General features: G+C 38.2%; 3 protein-coding genes across 9 annotated transcripts; 1 reads left to right on the top strand and 2 right to left on the bottom strand.

The window, feature by feature from the left end:
* Positions 1 to 39: 39 nt before the first annotated feature.
* On the bottom strand, positions 40 to 7,441 carry LOC149654439 (uncharacterized). Its single transcript, XM_089845941.1, has 7 exons — positions 7,297 to 7,441; positions 7,171 to 7,235; positions 6,276 to 7,092; positions 6,058 to 6,114; positions 5,539 to 5,987; positions 485 to 5,241; positions 40 to 419 (listed from the first exon to the last, which is right to left on the bottom strand). Exons 1-7 carry the CDS (start codon positions 7,325 to 7,327, stop codon positions 68 to 70), a joined length of 6,528 nt encoding a protein of 2,175 aa, XP_089702067.1. The 5' UTR covers positions 7,328 to 7,441; the 3' UTR covers positions 40 to 67.
* A 32-nt stretch (positions 7,442 to 7,473) lies between these two features.
* Positions 7,474 to 21,317, top strand: LOC149654438 (uncharacterized). Of its 2 annotated transcripts, none has more exons than XM_089845944.1 (24): positions 7,474 to 7,822; positions 7,989 to 8,071; positions 8,139 to 8,323; positions 8,391 to 8,694; positions 8,757 to 9,068; positions 9,183 to 11,352; positions 11,421 to 11,543; positions 11,615 to 11,864; positions 11,941 to 12,002; positions 12,072 to 12,210; positions 12,273 to 12,623; positions 12,690 to 12,869; positions 12,939 to 13,274; positions 13,894 to 13,947; positions 14,016 to 14,102; positions 14,190 to 14,469; positions 15,775 to 15,888; positions 15,996 to 16,162; positions 18,730 to 18,930; positions 19,228 to 19,320; positions 19,380 to 19,602; positions 19,676 to 19,840; positions 19,909 to 19,970; positions 20,741 to 21,317. In XM_089845944.1, exons 2-24 carry the CDS (start codon positions 8,032 to 8,034, stop codon positions 20,915 to 20,917), a joined length of 6,075 nt encoding a protein of 2,024 aa, XP_089702070.1. In that variant the 5' UTR covers positions 7,474 to 7,822; positions 7,989 to 8,031; the 3' UTR covers positions 20,918 to 21,317. The 2 variants fall into 2 exon arrangements, with proteins under 2 accessions (XP_089702070.1, XP_089702069.1); XM_089845943.1 differs by having other exon boundaries at positions 15,978 to 16,162.
* On the bottom strand, positions 21,162 to 24,583 carry LOC149654437 (uncharacterized). 6 transcript variants are annotated; one of them, XM_089845962.1, is made up of 6 exons: positions 24,169 to 24,583; positions 23,943 to 24,043; positions 23,017 to 23,873; positions 22,714 to 22,952; positions 22,475 to 22,647; positions 21,162 to 22,362 (listed from the first exon to the last, which is right to left on the bottom strand). In XM_089845962.1, the coding sequence occupies exons 3-6, from the start codon at positions 23,150 to 23,152 to the stop codon at positions 21,393 to 21,395; spliced, it is 1,518 nt and encodes a 505-aa protein (XP_089702088.1). In that variant the 5' UTR covers positions 23,153 to 23,873; positions 23,943 to 24,043; positions 24,169 to 24,583; the 3' UTR covers positions 21,162 to 21,392. The 6 variants fall into 6 exon arrangements, with proteins under 6 accessions (XP_089702088.1, XP_089702087.1, XP_089702085.1 ...); XM_089845961.1 differs by having other exon boundaries at positions 23,943 to 24,583; XM_089845959.1 differs by having other exon boundaries at positions 23,017 to 24,043.
* Positions 24,584 to 24,848: the final 265 nt, after the last annotated feature.

The raw sequence follows: 24,848 nt of genomic DNA, 5'->3' as shown, positions 1-24,848 counted from the left end.
GTTCGTCTTACGTGAAAAGAAAAAAGAAGTTACGAAAAGTTTTTAATATAAAAATCAACACTCTTAATTAAGATTTATTCCTAGGGCTATTACAATTAATAATGGCAACAACTTCTTCAACTAATTGAGCAAAAACCGAATTCGCGACGAATAGTTTAACAGTGAGTTCGTCATTCTCGTAGTTAACCCATTGCGTCTCTTCCTCGGCCATATCTTGAAGTAATAAGGCGTCGACAAAATCGTGCTTCTTGTGTTTGAATTTCGTCGCTAAACCCGATCGAATTTTCATTTCGAGGGCCGTTTTAGCCATTTTTTGGACCTTCTCGACAAATTCTTCCTTTGTGTTTGGGATTACTGGGTTACAAATGGTCCGACGTATCTTTTTCCATGGTTCTTGGTTCTTGAATTCCTCAGTTGACCTAAGAAAACGGAAAACGGAGGGAATATAATAGGGGAATAAAAATGTGACGTTAGGATAATGTACTTTTGTAATTGTTGAACGGAGGCCTTGCATAAATCGAAAACCAGTAAACGATAAGCTCTTTCACTTTTGGCGGTGATTTCATCAAATCTGGCTTCCATTTCAAAGTACTTGTCGTCAGGGGTTAATTCCTCTAATGGAACGCAATTGATAAAGCCATTATAAATTTGTTCGGCCGATGAAACTAAAAGTTTATCGACTTCCTCCTCGGAGTTTGGAATTTTCCATGCGGATGGTAGTGTTTTACGTATCTTGGCTAATTTTTCCAACATGGCTCCCTGAGGAGGCGTGTAAGGCGGTGGAGGCTTATCCGGAATTTCTCGGAAGTAATACGTGAAGTTTCCAGCAGTACTCGAAGTACTTGTGTCCGCCGCTGCGGCTTTGGGTGATTTTAAACCAAAATCCTCTTCAAACCATTCATCGCCGTCCAATTGTATCTCCGTCACTGGATCCTGGACAGTTTCATCATCTTCAATCGGTGATAATATCATTAAATCTTGCGGTCGATGTTTCACGGGAGGTAATTCGTAGGCGGCATCCTTTTTCAGGCATTGCAAGATGTCACTGACGCGTTGAGTAACGTCCAGTGAGATTGTAGACGCGTTCTTGTTTTGCCCTTGTTGTTGAAGCGTTTTCAAACAGTCAACAGTGTCTTCGACCAGATTTGAGAATAATTCCTCGGTAATTTTGTCAGTCACTTCGGACGTCGTTCTCTGTTGTGTTTGGCTGGCAGTTGTATTGGCTTGCTTAAGCTTTTCCGCTTTTGTCGCGGCAACTTTCAAACAAAACTCTACTTGCTTTCGTAGCAAAGTATTTAAGAGTTCGTCGTTTAAGACTTCCTTTGTCTTCGCCGGTACCTCTTCTTCAACTTTCTCTGATAATGAACTTTCATTAGCTTTTTCGGGTGTTGTAATTTTGGATTCGACAATTTCAGGAACATCGGACGTAGAGGAATTTGTCGCCTTAGACTCTTCAATAGAAATCGCGTCTTCAACTTTCTCTGATAATGGACTTTCATTAGCAAGTTCGGGTGATATACTTTTTGATACGACAATATCATGAACTTCGGACGTAGAGGCACGTGTCGCCTTAGACTGTTCAATGGAAATCGCGACTTCAACTTCCTCTGATAATAAACTTTTTGATTCGACTATATCATGAACTTCGGACGTAGAGGCACGTGTCGCCTTAGACTGTTCAATGGAAATCACTTCTTCAACTTCCTCTGATAATAAACTTTTTGATTGGACTATTTCAGGAACTTCGGATATACTCGAGACATCGTCTTCAGTACGTAAAGACTCTTCGGTGTATTCTATAACACCGGATGCGCTTCCAATTTTATTTTGGTCTTGAGGATGCAAAAAATCGTCCTGTTGCACTTGATTTTCGTCACCAAAATCCCCTCTTCCAAATTTATCTTCCGAAACTTGATTAATGGACTGTTCCTCAACATTTTTCGATGACTCGACCAGGGTTTCGCTGGAAATGCTTTTATCCAATTCCGGCTCTTTTTCAAGTACCATTACAGGTTTATCTTCACTGGTTTCCGTGTGTATTTGCTCTCTTTCTTCAATGTACTCTTCCTCTTCTTGCCTTGATGAACTTTGTGTGTCTTTTATTTCCGTATAAGAAGGCGACTTCGATTCTTCTTCCGGTTCTTGTTCCTCAACGGAAATAGGACCATTACTGGAAGCCAAAGTATTTTCTTCCGAAGATACGCGACTGTTCCTTTCTGAAATGAGTTCAGATTGAATTTCACTTGGCGCAAGGTCGCTACCACCTTCGGTAATTTCCTGGACTTCGGAATCAATTTGACTTTTGCTCGCCCCCGCATTCTCACTTCCAATAGACTGTTCCTGGTTGGACGCGATAGTTTGGTCACTTTTATTTTCGGCTGATACGTAACTTTTGATACTTTCGTCGACAGAACCGCTGGAATAAATCTCTTCCGACACTTCACTGCGAGTCCGACTGGCTCTTGAAGCAATTTCTTCATCGTCTTTCATTGGCTCCGAGTGAGACGAAATTGTCGATGATTCAGATTCATCTTTCTTGGAAGTCGATTGCGCTAAAGCGATGCCAGATTTATGAGAGATAATTTTAGGTTTCGTGAACTTTACGGAGGTATTTGATTGGTTGCTGGTGTCTAATTCTTTCTCGAGATCGCGTCGAGTCTCGTCAATGAATTCCTCGTAAGCTTTTATCTGTTTTTGCAAAGATATCTCTTTTTCCTTCAAGGTATCGCGGTATCTACGCTTCCATTCTCTGGCCAAGCGCGCTGCTTCCGATTTACGTTTCTTTAGTTGTTCCCTAAGCGCCATTACACGTCCCTCTAAGTCACTTTGATCGGTTATGACGACGGTATGACGCGAACGGGTAGATTCGTCCTCTGACGTAGAATAGTCTTTCTTCGATTTCAAACTAGCTTTCAGAGGAATCAAAGGAGAAAGCATTTTCAGTTTCGTTTTAGTTCGTTTGGACGCGTTTTCTGAAGGTTTAGAAGTTGATGACGCGTCTTGTTTCCCGTGACTCGTCGAGGAATGGTTTAAAGTCGCCGCGGATGAGGAATTTCCATCGGTCAAGGTTGAATTTTCACCCGTTTCCATTTTCTCGGAACCTGATTCGTTCCCAAAAACCTCTTCAATGTCCTCCGCGAAAGAATGTAATTGCCCTTGTTCCCGAGTCGTTAACTCCTCAACGACGGAACTGATACTCGAAGAATGTATCGACGGCATTTGAATTCCCGAAATTTCTTCGATGTCACTGATTGATTCGTCCGTTTTGTGGTTTGTAGTCGTTGGAACAACCTCCGATGAAATCGTAACGTCACTACGTTCTTCATGAGCGATGGATTTTTCCGTCTCAATTTTGGATGAAGACGGTGCTTCACTGTGGTTTGAAGTCGTTGGAACAACCTCCGATGAAATCGTAACGTCACTACGTTCTTCATGAGCGATGGATAATTTTTCCGTCTCAATTTTGGATGAAGACGGTGCTTCAACTTGATCCTCGAAGTCACTCTGGTAAATAATCGAAGATTTTGAAGAACTCGAATCATTCCGATCCAAGTGTTCGGAATCCGTTCGAGTAAGAGAATTGGCCACGCTGGTTTGTAAAGCGACCGAAGTTGTGAATTTCGTTTGCTGTCCGATAGAGTAGGTTGGAGCTTGTCTCGTCATTGATGGCATTATAGCCAACGTCGACTCCAAAATGGCGTCCTTGACTTCGCCAACGGCTTTACTTAGCGATTCTTGATGTCTTAGTTTCATGTCCTGAAAGAATCTCTTCCTTTCTTCCTCATTTTCCTTGGACGTAAATTGTAATTCCCGCAACTCGCGATTGAGTGTTCGTTCTTCTCGTACTTTTTGCTGGGTCAAAACTGCAAGTTCCAGATTTTGGACGTCGTTTAGCAGGTGTAAACTTTCAAGACAGCTAACACCGAGTTGAAGTTGTTGACGATACATTGTAGGGTACTCTGTACTTCTCCAGTTAGAGGCCATAGACGCTGTATCACTCGCGAGATCCAGTCGTTGCGGCGACGTGGATGCCCTCGAGCTAGAACTTGAGGATGATGTCCGCGGTGGATTTGGTTCCTCCTTTGGAACTAACGAAGCACTAATAGGCACGCTTCGTTGACTTGATCTTGTATCATATTCGTTTGAATTGGAAGCCGTTCTTTCACCAAATTTTGAGGAATTTTTGGACGAAGTTTCCCTAACACCGTTACTTCCAATCAAACTTGAAATGGACTTAGAGGAATTTGCAACCGTTACAATGTCCTCCGGCGAGATGTTCTCGTCATCCTCAATATCAGTCTTGATATTAGTATCATTTGAAATTGAATGAATTGAGACACTCTTTGCAGGCGATGACAAAACATCGCCTTTGGACCTAGACGTCTTTTTGGACTCAACTTGACTGCTAATTTCCTTGGAAACTGACAAACCTTTTGATGAGGAACTATCGCGAACTGATATTGCTAAAGCGACCGGATCTTCATCGTTATTACCAGTGAACTTCGAATTAGAAACGTTTCCAGAACTAACACCAGAGAACTCTGACAATGAATAATCCGTAGCTAAATCCGCTTTTACAATTGGATCCTGTTCTAAATTGATCGGCGACCTCGACGCGTTTCTAGTAGTAGTAGGTCTATCTACAAGGACTCTAGAATAATTGTCATCGCTTACTACGCGAGATTGACTTCTAGAACTATCGTTGTCCTTGAGCTTTAAGTTATATTTTCGTTTCAGGACATTCATAAAGGAATAAGGATCGGGTAGTCGTCCATTTGAACCCCAATACAAGTTAGGAGGAGTTCGAATCATATTTGAATCTAAATTTTGCGAAATAAGCCTATACATTGAAGTCTTTATCTCACTGTTGACTAATAAAGACTTTGAAGAAGGTAAGTCACATTGTATTCCATTTATTAGTGACGTATTTCCGTCTGATTGACGCGACGACGTGCTAGTTTCGTCATAAACACTGCTAGTTGTTGCTTTAACCAATTTTTCAGAAGTCATAGATGAACTATGACTATTGTTAACTGAAATTATCGGTGTGTCTTGTCGCGATTGTGCCTGAATTTGTATTTGTACTTGTACAGCCGCGGTATTGACGCTTGGTTTGTTTTTATCCAATTCAAGATCAGTTTGAATAGCCATTGTAGATGTGGGAACTGTTTCATTACGTTTAACATGTGTTAAAGTTTTATTTGATAAGTTTACTATGAAACTAGGATGTCTAATTCGATCCTGAAAGGTTAAAATAAGTTTAAAGTATAATAATTATAATAATTAGCCTTATTCCTGATCAGCGCCATCTACCCATAGCGGTGACTTTGAGAACTACTGTAAGCGGCAAGCCAATCAGATGTCGCTAAAATCTGGTGACGTCATTTTTGGTAAGACCCGAGAGTGCCAGTCAGTGACGTCACCAGATTTTAGCGACATCTGATTGGCTTGCCGCTTACAGTAGTTCTCAAAGTCGCCGCTATGGGTAGGTGGCGCTGATCAGGAATAAGGCTAATTACAATATTTAAAAAAATTTACATTTTTAACTCTGTGAATATTTATCTTTCTTGACAAAATTAATTTAGGTGATAAATTTTTTTTGGATGAAAGAACATTTGAAATAACTTTTTTACGTTGTATTTCCATCAAACCCTTTAGAGCTTCTTCCTTTTTTTTACGTAAATTTTCAATTGTTAATTTATCTTCGGTAATTTTTCGTTTTCGTTCACGGTGTTGTTTTTTAATGTATTCCCGGACTTCATCAGGATTGTAAGAAAATTCTCTCCTCTTTTTTGGAGCAGTTTGGGACGGTTCCTTTTGTCGTAATTTTGGCATTTTTCTCCAACTAATTGGTTCCCGTATTTTATTTTCTTTATCACTCGAAGTTTCGTTTTTCGAAGATTCATTTTCCATAGGTTTAGATTTCTTTTTAATTTCTTTAAGCTTTCCATCTGGAGTCATTCTCCAACTAAATGTGGAGATTATATCTATGCGAAAAGTACTTAATTTTAATTTAATTATAATTAAATTAAATTGTGAACTTAATGAAGTTTATACCGGCGCTATTTGTATTCTCAGGTACGTGAATTATTTTTCTTTTTATGTTTTGATGTTCTATGTATAAAAAAAAAACGACCCAAAATTATTTCGTAAGGTAGCCGTAGCTTTTCCCTGGACACCAGTGTATAGAGGGGTAAACATTTCTACAGGTGCTCATAGAAATAACATGGGAATCAATTCCCCTAAATGATGGCTTTCCCTTTATGGATTCTCACCTTTATTTTGAGTAAAAGAAATCGGTTTTTTATCACCCTGTTGACAAAAACCGGGATAAAAAGTAGGGTTTTCGGCGTGAATTTTTTTGCGCATTATTGTAACTTCTTCTGGTTCTATTTTGTCCATAATTAGGTTAGTCTGTAAATTTTCAGGACTATTTTTTGGGCTATTTTCAAGAGTAACATTTGATGCATTATCTTCTGGATTTTCTTTAACAATTTCAACTGGGAAATTTTGTTTTTTAGACGCTCTTTTTGAAGGTTTTAGCTTTATTTTGGGTTTCACTTGAATATTTTTATCAATTGAGCTTTCAAGGGCATTAGATTTAATTTGTATTTTGTCTTTTTGTTTTTGAACTAGTTTTTTTAGGGGTAGTGTTGAATCTTCTGTTGTTTTGATCCATTTTTCCGCTACTTCTTGTAAAACCTTACCAGGGGAAGGTTTTTTACCGTAGGTTACGTATGGTTGGGTTGTAATAAAGGTAATGTCTTCAACTGTACGTTTTTTAGCGTGAAATTCATTTAGAACCTTCCCCTCAATCAATCTTATGTTAATGCCATCAACACTTTCAGCATTTGAAATGCTTTTAATACTTTCAGCATTTGAAATGCTTTTAATACTTTCAGCATTTGAAATGCTTTTAATGCTTTCAGTCTTTTTAATTCTCTTCTTTTTCATTCTGGTCGATTTTGGTTTAATCTCAGTAGCATTAACTTTAATTTTCTTGTTAATTTCATATATTTTAGGTGATTTTACGACTGTTTTTACATGTTTTGGAAGTTTTAGCTTAGCTAATTCATTTTCTACAAAGTTAATCTATAAAAATCAATTAGTTAATGATTCATCTATAGCTTTAACTTAAGTGTTAATTAATTTAAATTAATTAAACGACACCTTTTGTTTCAAAGAATTAATTGAAACTCTGGTTTTATCAATTTCTGGGTGTTCTTTTGCAATTCCTTGTTAAATTATAAAAATATAATAGATTCCTACTTATAATATCGCAAGTTATATACTTACGTTCCAGACTTAGCAAGTTCTTAAAAGACATTGTTTATTTAAATTTTAAATGTTTGTTGACAAACAACCTTAATTTAAAAACCACATAGAGCTCCAGTTCATTCGCGCGAATTTGTGAATGTTAAATCACAAAGCGTTCAGTGCATTTTCATCAAAGTAACCGCTTAAGTTATTAACCTAAAGCATCCGTAAACATTGATGAATTTGGTTGTTGAACTTGAACGAAACCTACTTCACTCCCCCATTTTATGCAAAACAGAAACACGTCAGCTTCTGGAGTAAATCCCAGCTGGCAAGTTTATCGGCGTTTTCGGTGTTAGAAAAATGACTTTAAAATTAATTTTAATTAGTAATTAATGTAATTAACCGCGTTTAGTTTGTATTTCTAATAAGTTTAATTGATTTCATTCTGTTTTAACGTTAAAAACTATCGAAATTAAGCCTGGAACTTTATAAATAACCCAAATTTTCCTAAGCCTTGGCTATATCACCTGATGACTTCTTGGCCACACTGGGTTCACGTAATGTAGGTTAATGATTTAATCTATTTATAGTAAATGCTCCTAGAGATTTTTTTGATAATTTTAGAACATTTCAATATCTCTTAACCGTAGTTTAATTTTTAATACTTAGATGTAAACCGTGATAATTATATTAATTGAAACACTCATTACCTTTATGAATTATTGTAGGAAAGTTTAATATCAAAATAATTAAAAGACTGTTGGCTATAAAATGAATCCTAACATGTACAACGATAGAAACGTTTTAAATGGTACGTTTTTAAATCAGTATTATCCCAAAATTATAAAGAGTACCCAGAATACCCTTTCTTTATTAAGGAGGTCACTCTAGACCAGAAAACCCAAGTTTAACGGGAGACCCCTCTGAATGGCCCAATTGTGTAGACCCAGCTTCTGAGCGCAATTTCCGGCCTCTAGATCAAAACACTGTTCCATTTTACAACCCTGTTAACCCTATTCCTAGCAACACACCATTCTTTTGCCCTCAACCACCACAACAACAGGTACAATCAATAAAACAAGATTGTCAAGACAAGAAAATTTTAAGTTTTAAGAATGGGTTTATTTTAGACTGATATATGGCCTGCATGGTCTAATGAACAAAATAACAATCCAACAATGTTTCAACCCCATCAAATCCCGGGTTTAAATCCCCAAGCTGACCCTTGGCAATGGTCTGTGCCAGATGCAACTGGGGAAAGTAGTCAATGGAGTAATCCACCTAATGAACAGGCTCAACCCCATTTTGAACCATTTCCATCCCAAATGATATCTGATCAAAGCTATTGGCAACAAGTACCACCACCACAACAACAACAACAACCACAACAATGGGAATACTCATCTGAACGTCAATCATTAGATTATGAATCTAGTAATGACCATTTAGTGAATTTTAGAAATTCACTTAAAAATTGATTTTCTACGTTTTCAAAGACGTTTCAGCTGATAATTCTTGGAATACTGGTAGTTGGAGTGCATCAAACGAAACATCTTGGAATCCAGTTGTTCCTCAAGACCCTAATTTAAATCAAACCCTTACAGAGGAAACCCTTTTAGCTCCACCACAAAATTCATTTATAGAACAGCCCCCTAATCAAGATCTAAGCTTAAAAGATAAAAATATTCCTGTTGAGACGCAATCGAGTATAATCTCCGAAGAAACCATTCAACCCAATGTTGAGGAATCATTAGAACAAGAATTTCCTCCCCTTAAACAAAATTATCTTGTTGAAAATCAAGTTGATGGTAAGTGTAATGTAAAGAGACCCCCACCTTTTTGCCATTCAGTTGTACTGTTAGAGAAAAACCCCGTGTTTGACCAACCTTAGCATATTTGGCAACATAGTAATTGTATTTCAGAGCCAAATCAAGAAGTTCCAGAACCCGTAAAAGAAGTGGAACCTTCATCATCCTCACCAAGTCATAACCAGCCTGTTGTTAAATCTGAGGTTGCTGACATCATGAAAGAAGAAATTTCTGTTCATCAAGACACTCCAAATGAGCAAATACTTTGTAAAACAGATTCCCCATGTCCCATTCCTTCTGAAAAAGTTGTAATTAAACCTTGGGAAGGTGGTCCTTTTCAACCACCACCACCTACACTTAATCGCGAAAACAGTAATGACGTGGTTCAACAAGAACTACCCGAAACAGTTGAGAGTTTAGCTAAGAACTTGTCAACTTTAGATCTTAATAATAAAGGGGAAGATACAGCCAACATGGAAACTGAACCTGATAATTTAGAAAGACCTCCTGATCCAAATTTAAACCGCGTCAACCCTCATCATATTGCCCTACACAAAGCACATTTTGGCGAGGAACAAGATAGTGAAGCTTCAAATAAAACTAATCTTTGGGAACAACCGAATTTACCCAATGTTCTTCTGTTACCAGCCAGTGTTTCTGATAATTTATCAAGGTCGGGAAGTCCAGCGACCTTTAGCCCTGTCCCAGCCACAATCCCTGTATTAATACCTTCGGCTTCTGACTCTAAAACCACTTTGAACAATAAACAATCGGATGTTACTGTCCCTAAAACATTTGAAACTAATAGCCCGCTTAATTTAGTAGAATTAGACAGATCTCCTCGCAGGCGTCCCGAATTCGCAGATAAACCCATATCGTCTGTCCCTATGAGAGAAAGCCCATCTTCTCAATCCCCTAGGGGTAAAGCTGACATTTCCTCGCGACCTCAGAGCCCTGAAGAGCCCATTGATCGCGCTAAAATGACTCTTAGTCGGGAATATGATGGTCATCCTCATCAAGATTACCGGGAAGTTGAGGATGTAGATAGTCATTATGGTCATAGAAGCCCTTACAAAAACGATCGCTATTATAGGGAAGATAGTATAAATAGATCGAGACCATCTAGTCGAGCTTCGGAACCAGTAGGAGGGCATAATTACTCGAGTAGATACGCTGAAAGGAGAGATTTTGATAGTGGTAGACCATCTCGTGAAGGAACTCCTTCCAGGGTTGGAGTGTCTGAAGCGGATTTGAGAAGAGATACGCGTTCCAATGAATATCGAGATTTGAGAGAGACCAGAGATTTTCGGGGAAGTAATAGAAGTCTCAGGGATATCAGTGATCCAAGGGACCTGGACCCTAGGAGCTCCTTCAGAGATCCAAGGGATGCAGATCTCAGGAGCTCCTTCAGAGATCCAAGGGATGCAGATCTCAGAAGCTCCTCTAGAGGTCCGAGGGATGTAGATATCAGAAGCTCCTCTAGAGATCCAAGGGATGTAGATCTCAGAAACTCCTCTATTGATCCACGCGACTTGGACTCAAGGAATTCCTCCAGGAATTTGAATCCGAGAACTTCCAGGGATCCAAGAGACCTGGACCCCAGAAGTTCTGCCAGGGACCCAAGAGACCTGGACCCTAGAAGTTCTGCCAGGGACCCAAGAGACCTGGACCCTAGAAGTTCTGCCAGGGACCCAAGAGACCTGGATCCCCGAAGTTCTGCCAGGGACCCAAGAGACCTGGACCCTAGAAGTTCTGCCAGGGACCCAAGAGACCTGGATCCCCGAAGTTCTGCCAGGGACCCAAGAGACCTGGACCCTAGAAGTTCTGCCAGGGACCCAAGAGACCTGGACCCTAGAAGTTCTGCCAGTAACCCAAGGATCTTGGACCCAAGAAGTTCATCCAGAGATCCACGAGATAGTCGGGACTCTAGAGATTTCAGGGATTCCAGAGACCCTCGCGATTACCAAGACGCCGGTCCACGAGGCTCTAGAATTCCTCCAGATACCCGAGACCCTAGAGACATGGCGGATTACGATAGACGTTCTAGAGATCGGGAGTACCCAGAAACACGAGGTTACGAAGACGAGAGACGATACACCAGAGGAGGTGAAAATGATTATTACAATCGAAATAGGGGATACAAAGGATCGTCAAATGGTGCTTATGGACCGGGATATGATTATTATCAACAAGCCGATCGTTATTCGATGTACTATAATTATTATAATTATCCCGGGAATTATTATTACGGCTACTATGATGAACAATATAGAACTAATCCAAAGTATGTTCTTAGGTAGTCTTTTAGGAAGGTAATGGGTACTACAACGTATAAATGCTTTTTGTGACTAGGTACAGAGAACAAGTAGATAATTACAGAGCTTATTACGCTCAAGCGGGTTACGACTCGGATAGAATGAGTGCCCATTCGCGCTCTGGGCGTAGCTCGGTTAATGAAGATATTAGTAAAGATAGGTAAACCATTAAAGCATAGTGGTTAATGGTACCCAAGATGTAGCTAACCATATAAATCTGGTAATTTATAGTTCGAGGTATCAAAAAGATTACGATACTGGCTCTGAATATTCGGGTTATCAAGCTAGTTTAACAATGGATAATACTTATAATCAACAACAAGACTCCCGAGTCGAATCAGTCGCTTCCATTACCACGCAGGAAAGATTGACTCCGGAGAAATTTAGTGGTTACCATTCGATAGGAACACTTATTCCCGGGAAACTTTTGGTTTCGACACCGAATGTAACTGGTACTAACTTGCAAATACACGATTTGCAGGTAATTATAATTTAGTTGGGGTAATTAGGTGAACTTTACTAATTTTTATATCGTAATGTAATTTATTAACGTGAAGCAATTGATAAGCTCTGATAATACTATTGAAGAATTGAAATTATTTCCCGGACCTCTTTTAAGGTTCGGACAATATAAGTTATTTGTCCAATGTATGGGTCGTTAATGATTATGTTATGTCTATTGTTACAGCGGACAGACGCATAAAAATGACGTCATACAGTTTTGTCAACATAAAATCCTAATTCTTCAGCGTATCATTGATATTCCCGATCGCGATTCGCAAATACTTTTATGGGAACTTTTGATATTAATGTTGAGACAGAATGGAGTACGTTTTTGGCTAGCAGCGTGTATTTTTAGTTCATATTAATATTAACCGTATTGTTTTAGAATGTATTGGGAAGTGACATTGCAGAGTTACTTCTTAAAGACCGTAGTCGAGTAACAAAGACGTCGAAACCGTCTTTTACGCGTCAGGCATCAGCCGCTGGTAGCACTTCATCTCCTAGCGAAGACGCTGGTGAATTACCACCGACTCTTTTAGCTGATGGCCATCATCTGAGTGTAAATGAAAACGCAACGCCTTCGCCTGATGAAGGCATCGTTGTATCGCAAGATAGTCGTCTAAGTAGCGGTTTAAGTAGCAACAGTAGTCTGGCTGATACGCGGAAAGAAACCCAACTTACCATTGAGCAAATTACGGAAAAGTTTACAGAGTATCTCTTATTTGGACATAAGAAGGTAACTATCTAATCGCGATTGACGCACAGTTGAATCCTGGAAGGATGAGTACTTGTTCATTTTTAGGACGCTTTAGAATGGGCCAGTAAACACGGATTATGGGGACACGCGTTGTTTTTGGCTTCCAAAATGGATTCGAGAAGTTACGTCAATATTATGACGCGTTTTGCCAACTCTTTACCCCTTAATGATCCATTGCAAACGCTCTATCAACTTATGTCAGGACGGCAACCTTACTCTGTCACTGTAAATATCTTACTTAAAGTTTAAGTTGAATAGAAACAAACAAAAACCCCAAAAATGAACCGTTTTCAGAGATTAGCCGATGAAAAGTTTGGCGATTGGCGCGTCCACTTGGCCATGATTCTTTCCAACCTTTCCTTACAACCCGAAGTGGATTGTAGAAGTATAACGACATTGGGGGATACATTGGCTCAACGCGGTTGTTTGAGCGCCGCTCATTTTTGTTACTTAATGGCGCAATGCGAGTTTGGACGATACGAACAGAAATCTAGTAAAATGGTGCTATTGACTTCCAGCCATACGTTACCTTTTGATCAGTTTGCTTCTAATGAAGCCATACAATGCACCGAAATATACGAATACGCTCAATCATTAGCTAACCCTAATTTTGTCCTTAGTAACTTGCAAGTAAGTTAATTAATTAATTAATTATAATTATTTCAGTGGACATTTAAAGGGAGGGTGAAGTAGAAAATCAAGTGATTTTTTATCGATTCTTCTACTAATTATAAGACCAGTCTGCATAGTGAAACATCCAGGAAATATCTCAGAATGATTTTAAAATTCAAATTAGGTTCAGATTTTAAGGATAATTTTAAAGAAGGTCCTCCGACCAATCGCGTAACGCCCTGCCTTTTAGTTAACAAAATTCTCGTGGCACGCATGCTCCATGTCTCGCGCCACGATTGTCACATCGCGCGCCTAATTTTATCAAATCTCTTGATAAATTTCATTCGACACGGAGCATGCGTGCCACGAGAATTTTGTTAACAAAAAGGCAGGGCGTTACGCGATTGGTCGGCAGTCCTTGTTTCAAATTATCCTTAAAATCTGAACCTAATTTGAAATAATTTTAAAATCATTCGGAGCTGGTATTTCCTGAATGTTTCACTATGCAGGCTGGTCTTATAATTAGTAGAAGAATCGATAAAAAATCACTTGATTTTCTACTTCACCCTCCCTTTAATTAATATTTCTTGAACACGTTAATTTTTACTTAAAAATGGCCACTCTTTTTCTAATCTAGCCCTATAAACTCATTTATGCTTCGAGATTAGCCGAATATGGTTTCTTACAAGAGGTATATATTAAATTCAATTTAGTTAAATTAAATTTAATTTAACTAATTACTAATGTTTTTGCCGTTAGTCTTTGCATTATTGTGAAGTAATTACTTCGTTAGCCCAAAAATCCCGCACATCATTTTCAACCTCTTTATTACTTGGAGTTGCTGAGGTATTTTAAGTTTTTAACTTAACAATTAATGTTAAGTTAAAATTAAGTTAATTAAATTAATTGGTTTAATTAAATTAAATTAAACAGATTGCTTGGAAATTAAAATACAATGATCCTCATTATACGCAAGCCCAAGGAGAGTTTGAAGATATTTCTGATCCAGAATGGTTTACCCATCTTTTAAATATGTCAAAGGAAATTATTCCCGTTCAAAATAATGTCCCCCCAATTGAAGAACAACAGCAGCAGCAAACTTTTTCCCAAGATAATAGCGCCGCCACGTTATCCCCCGTTTATGGTACAGAAAATAATACTACCGAATCTAATCAAACTTGGAGTAATAATACAGCTACTTTGGACCCTCAAAGTAATTATAGTAATTAAGTAATTAAAGGAGAAGGTCGGGTAACATAACGTTATACCATGGATAAAGAATGCGCGTGTGGAAATTTGTTTTCACGCTATAGGATAGGCAACTCCCTATCTCGAACGACAGCTTATTCCGTATATACTCTGTTTACAACATCGGTTGTCAGCACGCGCAAAGCTAGGTCTCTTTGTAATCTAGCCTTGCGCGTGCTAACAAGAGACAAAAAACTTCAGGATCTTCAGGATTTAAAATATCCGAGAGAAACTCGAGTGCACGGACCTCTAGGCCTTAGTTTCAAATAGTGTGAAATTACCTACAGCCTACTACACGTATTTGAAACTAAGGCCTAGAGGTCCGTGGTGCACTCGAGCTAAAAAACTCACGGATATTTTAAATCCTGAAGATCCTGAAGTTTTTTGTCTCTTGACAGCACGTACAAAGCTTCGTTACATACAGACCTAGCTTTGCGCGTGCTGACAACCGATGTTGTAAACAGAGTATATACAGAATAAGCTGTCGTTCGAGATAGGGAGTTGCCTATCCTATAGTGTGAAAACAAATTTCCTCACGCGCATTCTTTATCCATGGTTATACCATAATTAAAAGATCGGCCTTTTTCTAAATATAATTAAGGAAAAATAATATTAAAAGAAAAATAAATTATCTCTTATTAAAATATGATAATTAGCATTTAATTAGGCTTAAAAACGAGGCCTACTGCGCCACCAGCCAAGGGCCGCCAACCGCCATTGCTTTAGTGGCGTCCTGCCAGGGCTGGAAATAAGCACATACGATATTGGTATTGGACATTGTCCAATAAAGTTTTAAAATTCCGCATAATTTTTTTTTGTTAAACTAAGGGGGTCTATGGGACAATTTGACCGATAAGTTTTGATAGCTTGACTACGAAGATGCCCTACGACACTATTTTTGCAAAGGGGTCAATCACTGGACACATGTAATATAATATAGATTTTTCTTATTTCCGGCCCTGCTAACCCCCTACCTTCCCTTCCTCCCACAACCTGTTAGAATTCGACCAATCCCTTTAGGGGTGGCTATCAGACGTCACTAAAGTAATGGCGGCGCGGTACTCCTCGTTTTTAAGACTAATTAAATGATAATTATTTTGTATTAAGAGATAATTTATATTAATTTTAATATTTTTCCTTAATTATATTTAGAAAAAGCAGCCATTCTTTTAAGGAATATTATATTATGTTAGAAGCACTTTTTCCTTTTAAGGTTTAAAAATAATTAAATAAATAAATAAATTAATTAATTATTTTTAAACCTATTAAGGTCAGCAATATGTTCAGCAAAGTTACCAGCCGGAACAACCCACAAATGATTGGAATCAAAATCAAAGTTTATACCAACCCCAACAGACTTATATAGGAAATTACGGTCAACCAGGTAACTATATATATTTAAATAATTTAATTAGTTAACATTTGGTAACGAACGCCGCCAGATGGCGCCATTACATCATTTAAAAATTTAAGAATCGTCCCAAATTATAGGTGGAAACCAAGATTCGGTTGATTCCAGTGACCAAAGTTCCCAATTACAACAACAACAAACTAATACATTCAACGGTGGCGAAACAATATCACAGAGTCTCCAACCATCAGCTGCCCCACAAGCGTCATCGTTTGATTACTATGGATCAGTCGCTACACAGTTTCAGGTAAGACCATGCATTAAATACTTAATTTTGTCAACCAAGAAGTACAAAATAGGCCAGAGTAGATCAAATTATGATGAAAATCGTCTTAATATTAATACTATTTTAAAATATATAAGTTCTCGAACGCTTTTCTTATAAAACGCAAAGCAATTAAATCAATTACATTAAGATATATGTTTTCTGTTCATACTCGTACGTGACATCACCATGTCAATGCTTGTGGCTGGCTACGCAATAATACTTTGAAATCTTGTTCACTATTCACGAATTAATTTAATTTAATTACAAATTAAATATCACGTACGACCCCCCGTAAGTGATGCTTATAAATGTTCGTGCAAATTCGCGCTGCTATGGATTTTGTTTTCGGTTTTTTTTCGTTTTTTTTTCGTTCTCGTTGGTTTCCGGGGAGCTTTTTAAGATTTAGTTTTTCTCTCTCTCTCTGTGTCTCTTTTTGTCTTCTTCTCTTTAAACGCTGCTCAGGAGCGGAGTGATGCTCCTAAAGTACTTTCCGCTTGCGAACCCGAGTTACCTCTACCATCAGTACCGTCCTTTGAACTAACAAGTACGGATACGGTTTCCCCGTCAGAGTCCTTGACTACGACGATTCCCCCTCCTTCCCCGTCGTCCCCTCCGCCCCCATTACCTCCTAGACCCTGTAACCCCGCTCCCGAAATAAGTTCCTCGCACGAACGACTTTTAAGTCAACTTTGCCGGGAGTCTGATAGCGATTTTGGAGATGGTTCCTCAGTTCATAGTTCACCGGCCAAACGGAGTACCATGGCCGATTCGGACTTCGACGATGATACACACGCTTTAGTTCCTATTTCCGCTAAATCCGTTAGAGATAGACCACGGTCGCCATCCCTCGCTTCCAATTGGCTAAAATCTTCGAAACAGAAAAATGTTAAGTTAAATAAAAACTCGTCTCCCGATCGCCAAAAAGATTTCTCAAAAACCATGGCAAAGTTTCAAGGCGTTTTACGTCGACGCAAATTTACCGATAAAAAGGTTAAAAACGACCAATCTCTTACGGATAGTAGCCCGGATTGGAGTCCGCGTCATCAATTACCTAGTCCATCCCCTAAGGCGTCCTCGACTTCTTTAAACGTCTTTGGAATGCTTTCCTCAAAGAAAATCTTTGGTAGGGATCATTTTCCATGGAAAAATAACAGACGTCGTCAGAAATCTGATAATGGTTCAACCGGTTCTTTGCATACCGCCGCTAATTCGGAAGCCGAGTCCGATACTGGTAACGTCAAAGGAATTCTCCACGTTAGCGATAAGAGTCTAAGCGAAGTCAATACCGCAATTACAAGCAAAAAATCAAACAAGAAAGTATCGGGTAGAAAACCGGGAACTGGTAGCAAACCCGTTGTATTTGGGGGAACATATCCCATAGACGAACCTTGTCTTTTACAAGAAGGGTTGCCATTCTTGAGTGAAAGCTTATTAGCAACGTGTTGGTCCGGTATCTCTAGAGGAAACAATCAAACGACCTCTAACAGGATTCGGCGTTACCAACGCACGTTTCCAGTTGATATCCCTTGCTGCACTGACACTGATATCTGTCAGGAACACGCGAAAAAGAAGGCGGATGACGAGGAAGATAGTTTAGATGACGAAGTTGCTAAATGGACCGCCGAAGGCAACCTGCATTTGAAGGTGATTAAGAAACAACACTTGAAGAAAACCATTACCATGAAACATCAATCGAGTTCTTTGGACGAGGGATGTACCACTTCGCCCTATATTTCCCCTAAGAAAACGCACCCGAATTCTGGTACTGGTACCAAGAAGGTTTCTTTCAAATGCGTCGAAGTCTTGTCCGACAGCGAAATAATCAACCGTACTTCGTTACAACCTGTGAAAAGCGGCGCTCGACGCTGCGTAAGTAAACGTTTAAAGATGAGGAAAGTTTGGAAGAAGCATCGTGGTGTTTTTCACTTTCTCGCTCCTAATCGTCTGTGATACATTTCGAAAATTGTTTCGTACGTTTCTTCTTGGCTGATGGCTGCTAAATTTTACCGTCATTATGATTTTTTTAATTATCCTAGTAGAAAAATAGTTCCTTCTCAAATGAATCAATCAATCTTGCAAAAGTGGTTTAACGTTCGCTCGAATTAAGATGTTAATCGTTGTTTCCTAGAATGCTATTTACTATTTATTGTTGTTGAATCTAAAAGATTATTTTAGTAGTAGATAGATATATTCTATAATTGTTTAGTATGTAAGTAGTGATAGTTATTACAGATAGATGGCGATTGAACTCTATCGCAACTAGTAAAGTACAGATACTTTGTTGTTGTTATAAAAGTTATATAACATTAAGTTAAAATAAAAGTCTTGTTATATATTTTTTTGTTGAAATTTTTAGCATGCTGTGACTTATATTGTCGTGAAATCGTAATTTTAGTAATAAGTAGTTGGTAGTAGAGTCTACCCACAACAACACGCCGATAAACAAACAAACAAACATCGTAATTTGATTTACTTTGGCAGAAAATGTTAAATAGTCTTATACGTTTTACGCTTTCATTATTTATTCTGGTTTTGTTTTGTTACAGCCAAGCGTTTTTTCGAGGGAACGTCAAGATAGCATTGGTAGTTTAGGATATGACCGTCGTGGTAGTTCATTTAGTGGTTCCAGTACCGCATCGGCTCTCAACACTTCCAATACAAACTCGCCGGCAACATCCAAACCAACGCCATCCAAAGATAATTCCATTAATGCTGGTGCGAAAAAGGATCAGAAAGGGAAACCTCAGGTAAAAAACCAAGGCCTAACTCGGGAAGCAAAGGCCTAACTCGGGAAGCAAAGGCCTAACTCGGGAAACAAAGGCCTTTATTGAAGCTTAAGGCTGGAAACCGAGGTATATTGTTAAGCCTAAGGCGGGAAACCGAGGGTATTGTTAAGCCTAAGGCGGGAAACCGAGGGGTATTGTTAAGCCTAACGCGGGAAACCGAGGCCTATTGTTAAGCCTAACGCGGGAAACCAAGGCCTATTTGGAAGCCTAATGTGTATATTTAAGACTGTAGTTGAAACTTTGCTTAAAATTTTTTAGGCTGGTGGAGGTTCATGGTTTGGAAAGATTTTTGGTAATTTATTACCGAAAGGACCAAATCAAATGATTTTGCCTGATGATAAAAATCCTCCGGTAGGTTTTAAATAAAATATTGCATCCAAGTTATCGTAATTTTGGGAATATTTTATTAGATTGTATGGGATGATAAAAATAACAGATGGATTAATAAATACGACGATGATGGGAATTCGGGGGAAGCGGCTCCCGTGGCTCCCCCAAAAGACTCTGAATTGAAGAGCCCATCATTCTCCGCACTTCCTCCTTTAAACAATTCCAACCCCAGTCCACCCTCAAATGCCGCCGCCGCCGCTCCACCCATGGGTGTCAATAGGTTTCAGAAACCAAAAGTCAAAAGTAAGGTTTAAAATAAATAAATAAATTAATTAACCATAATTAAATCTTTAATTACTACAACTACGTTTCCAAGATATGCGTCAGAACTACGTAGACGTCCTTAATATGAATAACAACAGCAACCAGAATTTGAACGCGTCTAGGTTTCAACCACCACCCGCACCTGTTGATAATATGTTTCAAAGTTTGGACACCGCTCCAACTTCACAAATTCCCAATTTTTTCATTCCCGCACCTGGTAATTATGAATAATTAAATTTAATTGATAATTAATTAACTTGTTCGGGATCTGTTTTACAATTTAAGCTCCAACAAATGATGGACCCGGTGACTTTGTCACTCAAGGTTATATTCCCGTTCCAAATGAGGTATGACGCTGATTTATAATTATAATTATATTTGCTGGTAATTGGCCTTATTCCTGATCAACGCCACCGAGGCGTAGCGGCGACTTTTGGAACTATAATAATACGGTAGCCAATCAGAGGTGGCGCTGGAGTCGATGGACTCTGATGGAGATCTGTTATTTTCTCTGTTTTGATTATTACCGCTTCAACTTCAAAAAACACGTTTTAACTAATTATTATTAACCGAATAATCTCCAAATAGACCAAAATCGAATGAAAACTTACTCCCAAAAATCTTATTTCATAATATTAGACAGAATAAGAAAGGTAAAATCAACTTTTAATACTTTTGAAACCATATCGCTTGTTAAGCCTTGGCTATTCACATGATAAATCAAAATAGAGAAAATAACAGATCTCCATCAGAGTCCATCGGCTCCAGCGCCACCTGTAATTAGCCTTATTCCTGATCAGCGCCACCTACCCATAGCGGTGACTTTGAGAACTACTGTAAGCGGCAAGCCAATCAGATATCGCTAAAATCTGGTGACGTCATTTTTGGTAAGACCCGAGAGTGCCAGTCAGTGACGTCACCAGATTTTAGCGACATCTGATTGGCTTGCCGCTTACAGTAGTTCTCAAAGTCGCCGCTATGGGTAGGTGGCGCTGATCAGGAATAAGGCTAATTGGCTACCGTATTATTATAGTTCCAAAAGTCGCCGCTACGCCTCGGTGGCGTTGATCAGGAATAAGGCCAATTAACTATTTAATTAAGTTTAACTAAAATATAGGATCAAAATGATAACGAAACATCGCAGCAGCAATCGTATGGTTCAAGTAACACGCCTATGTTTGACCCAGCTGAATTTTCAACCGCTCCTAAAGTAGTTGGAAATGATTTTGGACATCAAAAACGTTCCATGGGAGGGGGGTATAACTCAGCCAATCGTAGAGCGTACCCAAGTTAATTAATAACGACCGTAATTAACTCAAAAGATTGTGTAACTAGTTACTTGAAGCTCTGTCCGCGCTCGTGTTTTGGGAGTACTTTCAAAACGTTGTCGTTAACGGGGAATCCTTTCTACCCCCCTTAAAATTATTTAAAAATATCCCCCCGTACATTTATTCCCTATTTTCCCCCCAGTATTTAAAACGTTCCTGTTTGTAAAATGTAATTTGAAAAATTTAATCGCTGAGAAAGAAAGAAAGAAAGAAATTATGAAATGAATTTATTAATTAATTAATTAATTAATTGTACAGAATTTATCATGGGAGACGAAATTTTTCAAAAAAGGTACTGTATAAAACAATTTAGGTGTATGTATACTTGGGTTAATTATAATAATTATAAAGAAAATTTAAATTAATTTGGTTTATTTATTGATTTATTGATTTAAAATAGATGGGGAGGGGGGGGGGAATCTTGAAACCTTTTAATTTAATTCAGGTGATAATGTTTTTTATTAAAATGGGCGAGATAATCGCGAATATAATTAAAATTCCCGACACTGACCAATTTAGTCCATTGGCCAGATTTAACGTTGATCCCGTAAATTTAATATCTTCAAGTACAATTGAAGACCAACCATCGTGCATGATGACGAAGATTATATATTCTCCACTCAAGGTTTGTTTATTCTTACATACTTTATTGTCCCGCGTCACGTCCAACTCCGTCTTGGATATGTAACTGCATTTATCATCGCCAACACTCAAACGAAAGTAGTATGTCGAATTGACGTCATCGTCACCCTCGGAATGATGATCTAACTTTTTAGTGTAGTGATGACGTAAGGCCGACCATAACTTTTCCGTCATAACGTCTTCGAGATTGCTAGGCATTTTTTGCGATTTTATAGCGAAAACGGAAAAAGTAGTGACGTAATAACTCAAATCGTTACGCGATACCGAGTCGATTATAGTCATTTTGGCGCTAAAACTGGTTGGGACGTGAAACCTTTCGTTCATTATTAAGAAAGTAGTTTCGCCGCTGTTAATTAATAAAGTGTTTGGGTTGATATACGGCGAAAGGATACAACTAGCCGGACTTGATTGTAATCTGTCAGGTCTGATAATCCAATCATAGTTATTGTTATTGACGCTCGAATTTGATCGGATTGGTTTCGCGGATACTATTTGGCGAAACTTCTCAACGTCGTCGGACCCGGGTATTAGCGAGTAATATAAATTATGGTTAGCTAGCGCTAGACTGGTTTCAACCAAAGTTTCCAAGTATAATCCGTCATCATCGTCGGATTGGTATAAATCAGCGCTGCTTAGTGGTATGACCCCTAGTAACCATCGTATTTGTCTGATTGATTTCAAAGCCGATGTTATCTTGAAATCCACGTTAATTGGATGGTACATGTTCAAACAACGAATGATGTTCGCTAATGCGTGTACGTCTTTCCACCTGTTCAAATAAAATTATGAAAGCATTCTTTTTGCGCGCGCCTACCGAAGCTGTCTTTGGTAAGTCACTTACCAACGACAGCTTCGCATTAGGGTCAAGTGACATTGCGTACTCGTATTTATTGTGTATTTGCGCCCATCCTAAAGAAACATTTACGCTTTTGTCAAATTTGTCCAATATTTCAAAGAACTTTGTCGGGTCGATTATATTATCTATTGTCGTGCTGTTTTGGGGGACGCTCGAACCTCTTAGAATGTTTGCGTGAATCCATATATCAAATGGTAACTTAAATTAAGGAACCAGTTGATTATATCGTCTTTACCAACTTGTTCGCGCGGTTTCTAAACTTACCAACTGCTTTTTCGACTTCAAAATATTAATGGCTGGTTCTAAAACTTCTTCTTCAAGAATATTAAATTTAATAACTGCATTTTTTAACGCTTTAGTGGCGATTATCGTTCGTAAAAATGTTTCTAGCGTCAAATCTGTGTAATTAAAACTACTGGCTAATATTGGGACGGGTTTAGAGTCGGCGCTTCGAGTGGTCAGTAATCCGTACGTTAAATCCACGGAAATATAAATCTTTTCACCTAATTATTAGAACGCATTTGTTGCTTAAGATTAGATTTAATTTAATCATGATTAAAATTTTACCGTTATGACTTCGCAAGTCTCGTATTAAATCGTTGACAGTGTTTAGTCGAACAAACCATTGGTCTGTATAAACATCAGATTTTGATAGAACGTAGATTTGGGTGATAGTATAGAATATATAGCAATAACTCCACATTTCTTAGTCTAACAACTTTTTATTTGTTCCAAAATTGAAACGAATTGGTTGAACTTGGCCCATATAGTGTTTTTCAAGTTCTAATCTTTATATTAGTCATATCGTATTAAACTCGTACGCGATTCAACTGCGTTTTATCAGACTCTCAGGTGTTTTGCGTAGTTAAGGTTAAGGTACGCGTTTCAAAAACGAAAGCTGTTTTGTTTTGAAAACATTTTCGTGTCCTTGTATATGTGGGAGGAATAAACATGTCTCATAAGTATATTCATTCAAAGTAAATTTAATTGCGCTCGTTTTAAATAATAATCAATTTAATTTGTAATCTTATTGTGTAAATTTTAATTTCAAATTGTTGAGAAGGTGTCTTCTTCGCTTCTTCGCGCCTCAGTTTAAATTTAGAAGCACGTGATTGACTAAAGTAATATTTTGCTTATTTCCGTAGCCGTACTTCCTAGAGAGACCACGTCGCCACCATTGAGTTCTAATATATGTATTTCTAGAGTTTTTGTTGAATTTCCTCCTCGCGTACTCGGATTCGTCGAATTTCATTACTTTATCATTAGTCGTTAGCGCCATCTGTCGCCTTACGTGAGAAGCTTAAAAGAATTTCCCACGATTTTGTGGGAAAGCGCCCCGCAAAATCGCCGCAGCTCGAGTTTGAAAATTAGGCTTAGGATGAAGTAAAGCGCGAAATATGAAATTGAAAAACAGTAAGTGGAGCCTAATAAATAAAATTTGATATTTAATAAATGGAATATTGATCAATTTCTTATTAAATGCGTGTTTTTACTTGGGAATTATATGTTATTAGTTATTAAAGTAACACATAATGTAAAAATGTATTAAATTTTAAAATGGGTCGAAAATGCTCAGTAGAAAAGTGTGTCAACACTGGTAGAAATAAAAATATTTTGTGACATAAGTATATATACGTATAGAAAATTAATAAATATTTAGATAGTTCAACCCTTTATGAACTGTACCATTAAGATTCCCTACAAAAAATTCGGAATTACCAAAACAATGGTGTCAGGCCATTAATTGAATTGAATGGACTCCAAAAAAAGACATTTGCAGTGATCATTTTTGTCAAGTTGACTGTCACGAAAGCTCAAAAATACATATACTATTGGTTAATGCAGTTACTTCTCTGTTTTTACTCGAATCTAGCAATTTACTTCCATTATCATAGCGGTTTCTAAACATTTCCTATCTATATTAAGAAATTATAGCAGACGCCATAGTAACAAATATGTGTTTTTAAGTGAAATAGATGGCGCCACCACCTAATGATAAAGTTATCCGTCCGTCCCATAATTTCAAAAACGATGGTCGCGCGAGCGCGAAAACCCGATATCCAAATAGAACTCTAGAAAGATATATGTTCTGAACTCAATGGTCGCCACCGTCCATGTAATTTCTACGAATCTACGGGCGTTGGCTATGACCTTATAAAATTACTAATAATAGCGTAGGCTCTGGCTCTGGGTTTCCGCCAGTCTGGGAAATAGGGATATTTTTTAAACTAGTCCTTGGGACCAGTGACCGTCTAGTGTCCGAAATAATAAACTGGTCTCCGGAGTGGTCCCAGCCTTTGTTCTCCTATAGATTTACAATTAATAAACTGGTCCCGAGGACCAGTAACCCCCACTTCTTGAATTAAAAAACTAGTCCAAGCAATTAGTAAACTGGTTTT

Source organism: Phalangium opilio, unplaced genomic scaffold, assembly GCF_054372755.1.
Source record: "Phalangium opilio isolate 3A_F unplaced genomic scaffold, DU_Popi_V2 ptg000079l_1, whole genome shotgun sequence".
In the NCBI taxonomy this organism is placed as follows: domain Eukaryota; kingdom Metazoa; phylum Arthropoda; class Arachnida; order Opiliones; family Phalangiidae; genus Phalangium; species Phalangium opilio.
The sequence above is the reverse complement of the archived record's forward strand: the minus strand, read 5'-3'. Positions and strand labels throughout refer to the sequence as shown.

What these genes read in the sequence shown, in the direction of transcription:
- LOC149654437 (XM_089845958.1), bottom strand. Translation starts at nt 23,152, where the DNA reads ATGTGGAGTTATTGCTATATATTCTATACTATCACCCAAATCTACGTT. An exon ending in AGACTTGCGAAGTCATAACG is followed by an intron (nt 22,953 to 23,016) that starts GTAAAATTTTAA and finishes TCTAATAATTAG; the next exon opens with GTGAAAAGATTTATATTTCC. An exon ending in TGAAGTCGAAAAAGCAGTTG is followed by an intron (nt 22,648 to 22,713) that starts GTAAGTTTAGAA and finishes CCTTAATTTAAG; the next exon opens with TTACCATTTGATATATGGAT.
- LOC149654438 (XM_089845943.1), top strand. Translation starts at nt 8,032, where the DNA reads ATGAATCCTAACATGTACAACGATAGAAACGTTTTAAATG. An exon ending in AGCTACTTTGGACCCTCAAA is followed by an intron (nt 14,470 to 15,774) that starts GTAATTATAGTA and finishes AAACCTATTAAG; the next exon opens with GTCAGCAATATGTTCAGCAA. An exon ending in ATATTCCCGTTCCAAATGAG is followed by an intron (nt 19,971 to 20,740) that starts GTATGACGCTGA and finishes ACTAAAATATAG; the next exon opens with GATCAAAATGATAACGAAAC.
- LOC149654439 (XM_089845941.1), bottom strand. Translation starts at nt 7,327, where the DNA reads ATGTCTTTTAAGAACTTGCTAAGTCTGGAAC. An exon ending in GAACTTGCTAAGTCTGGAAC is followed by an intron (nt 7,236 to 7,296) that starts GTAAGTATATAA and finishes TAATTTAACAAG; the next exon opens with GAATTGCAAAAGAACACCCA. An exon ending in TGAGAATACAAATAGCGCCG is followed by an intron (nt 5,988 to 6,057) that starts GTATAAACTTCA and finishes CTTTTCGCATAG; the next exon opens with ATATAATCTCCACATTTAGT.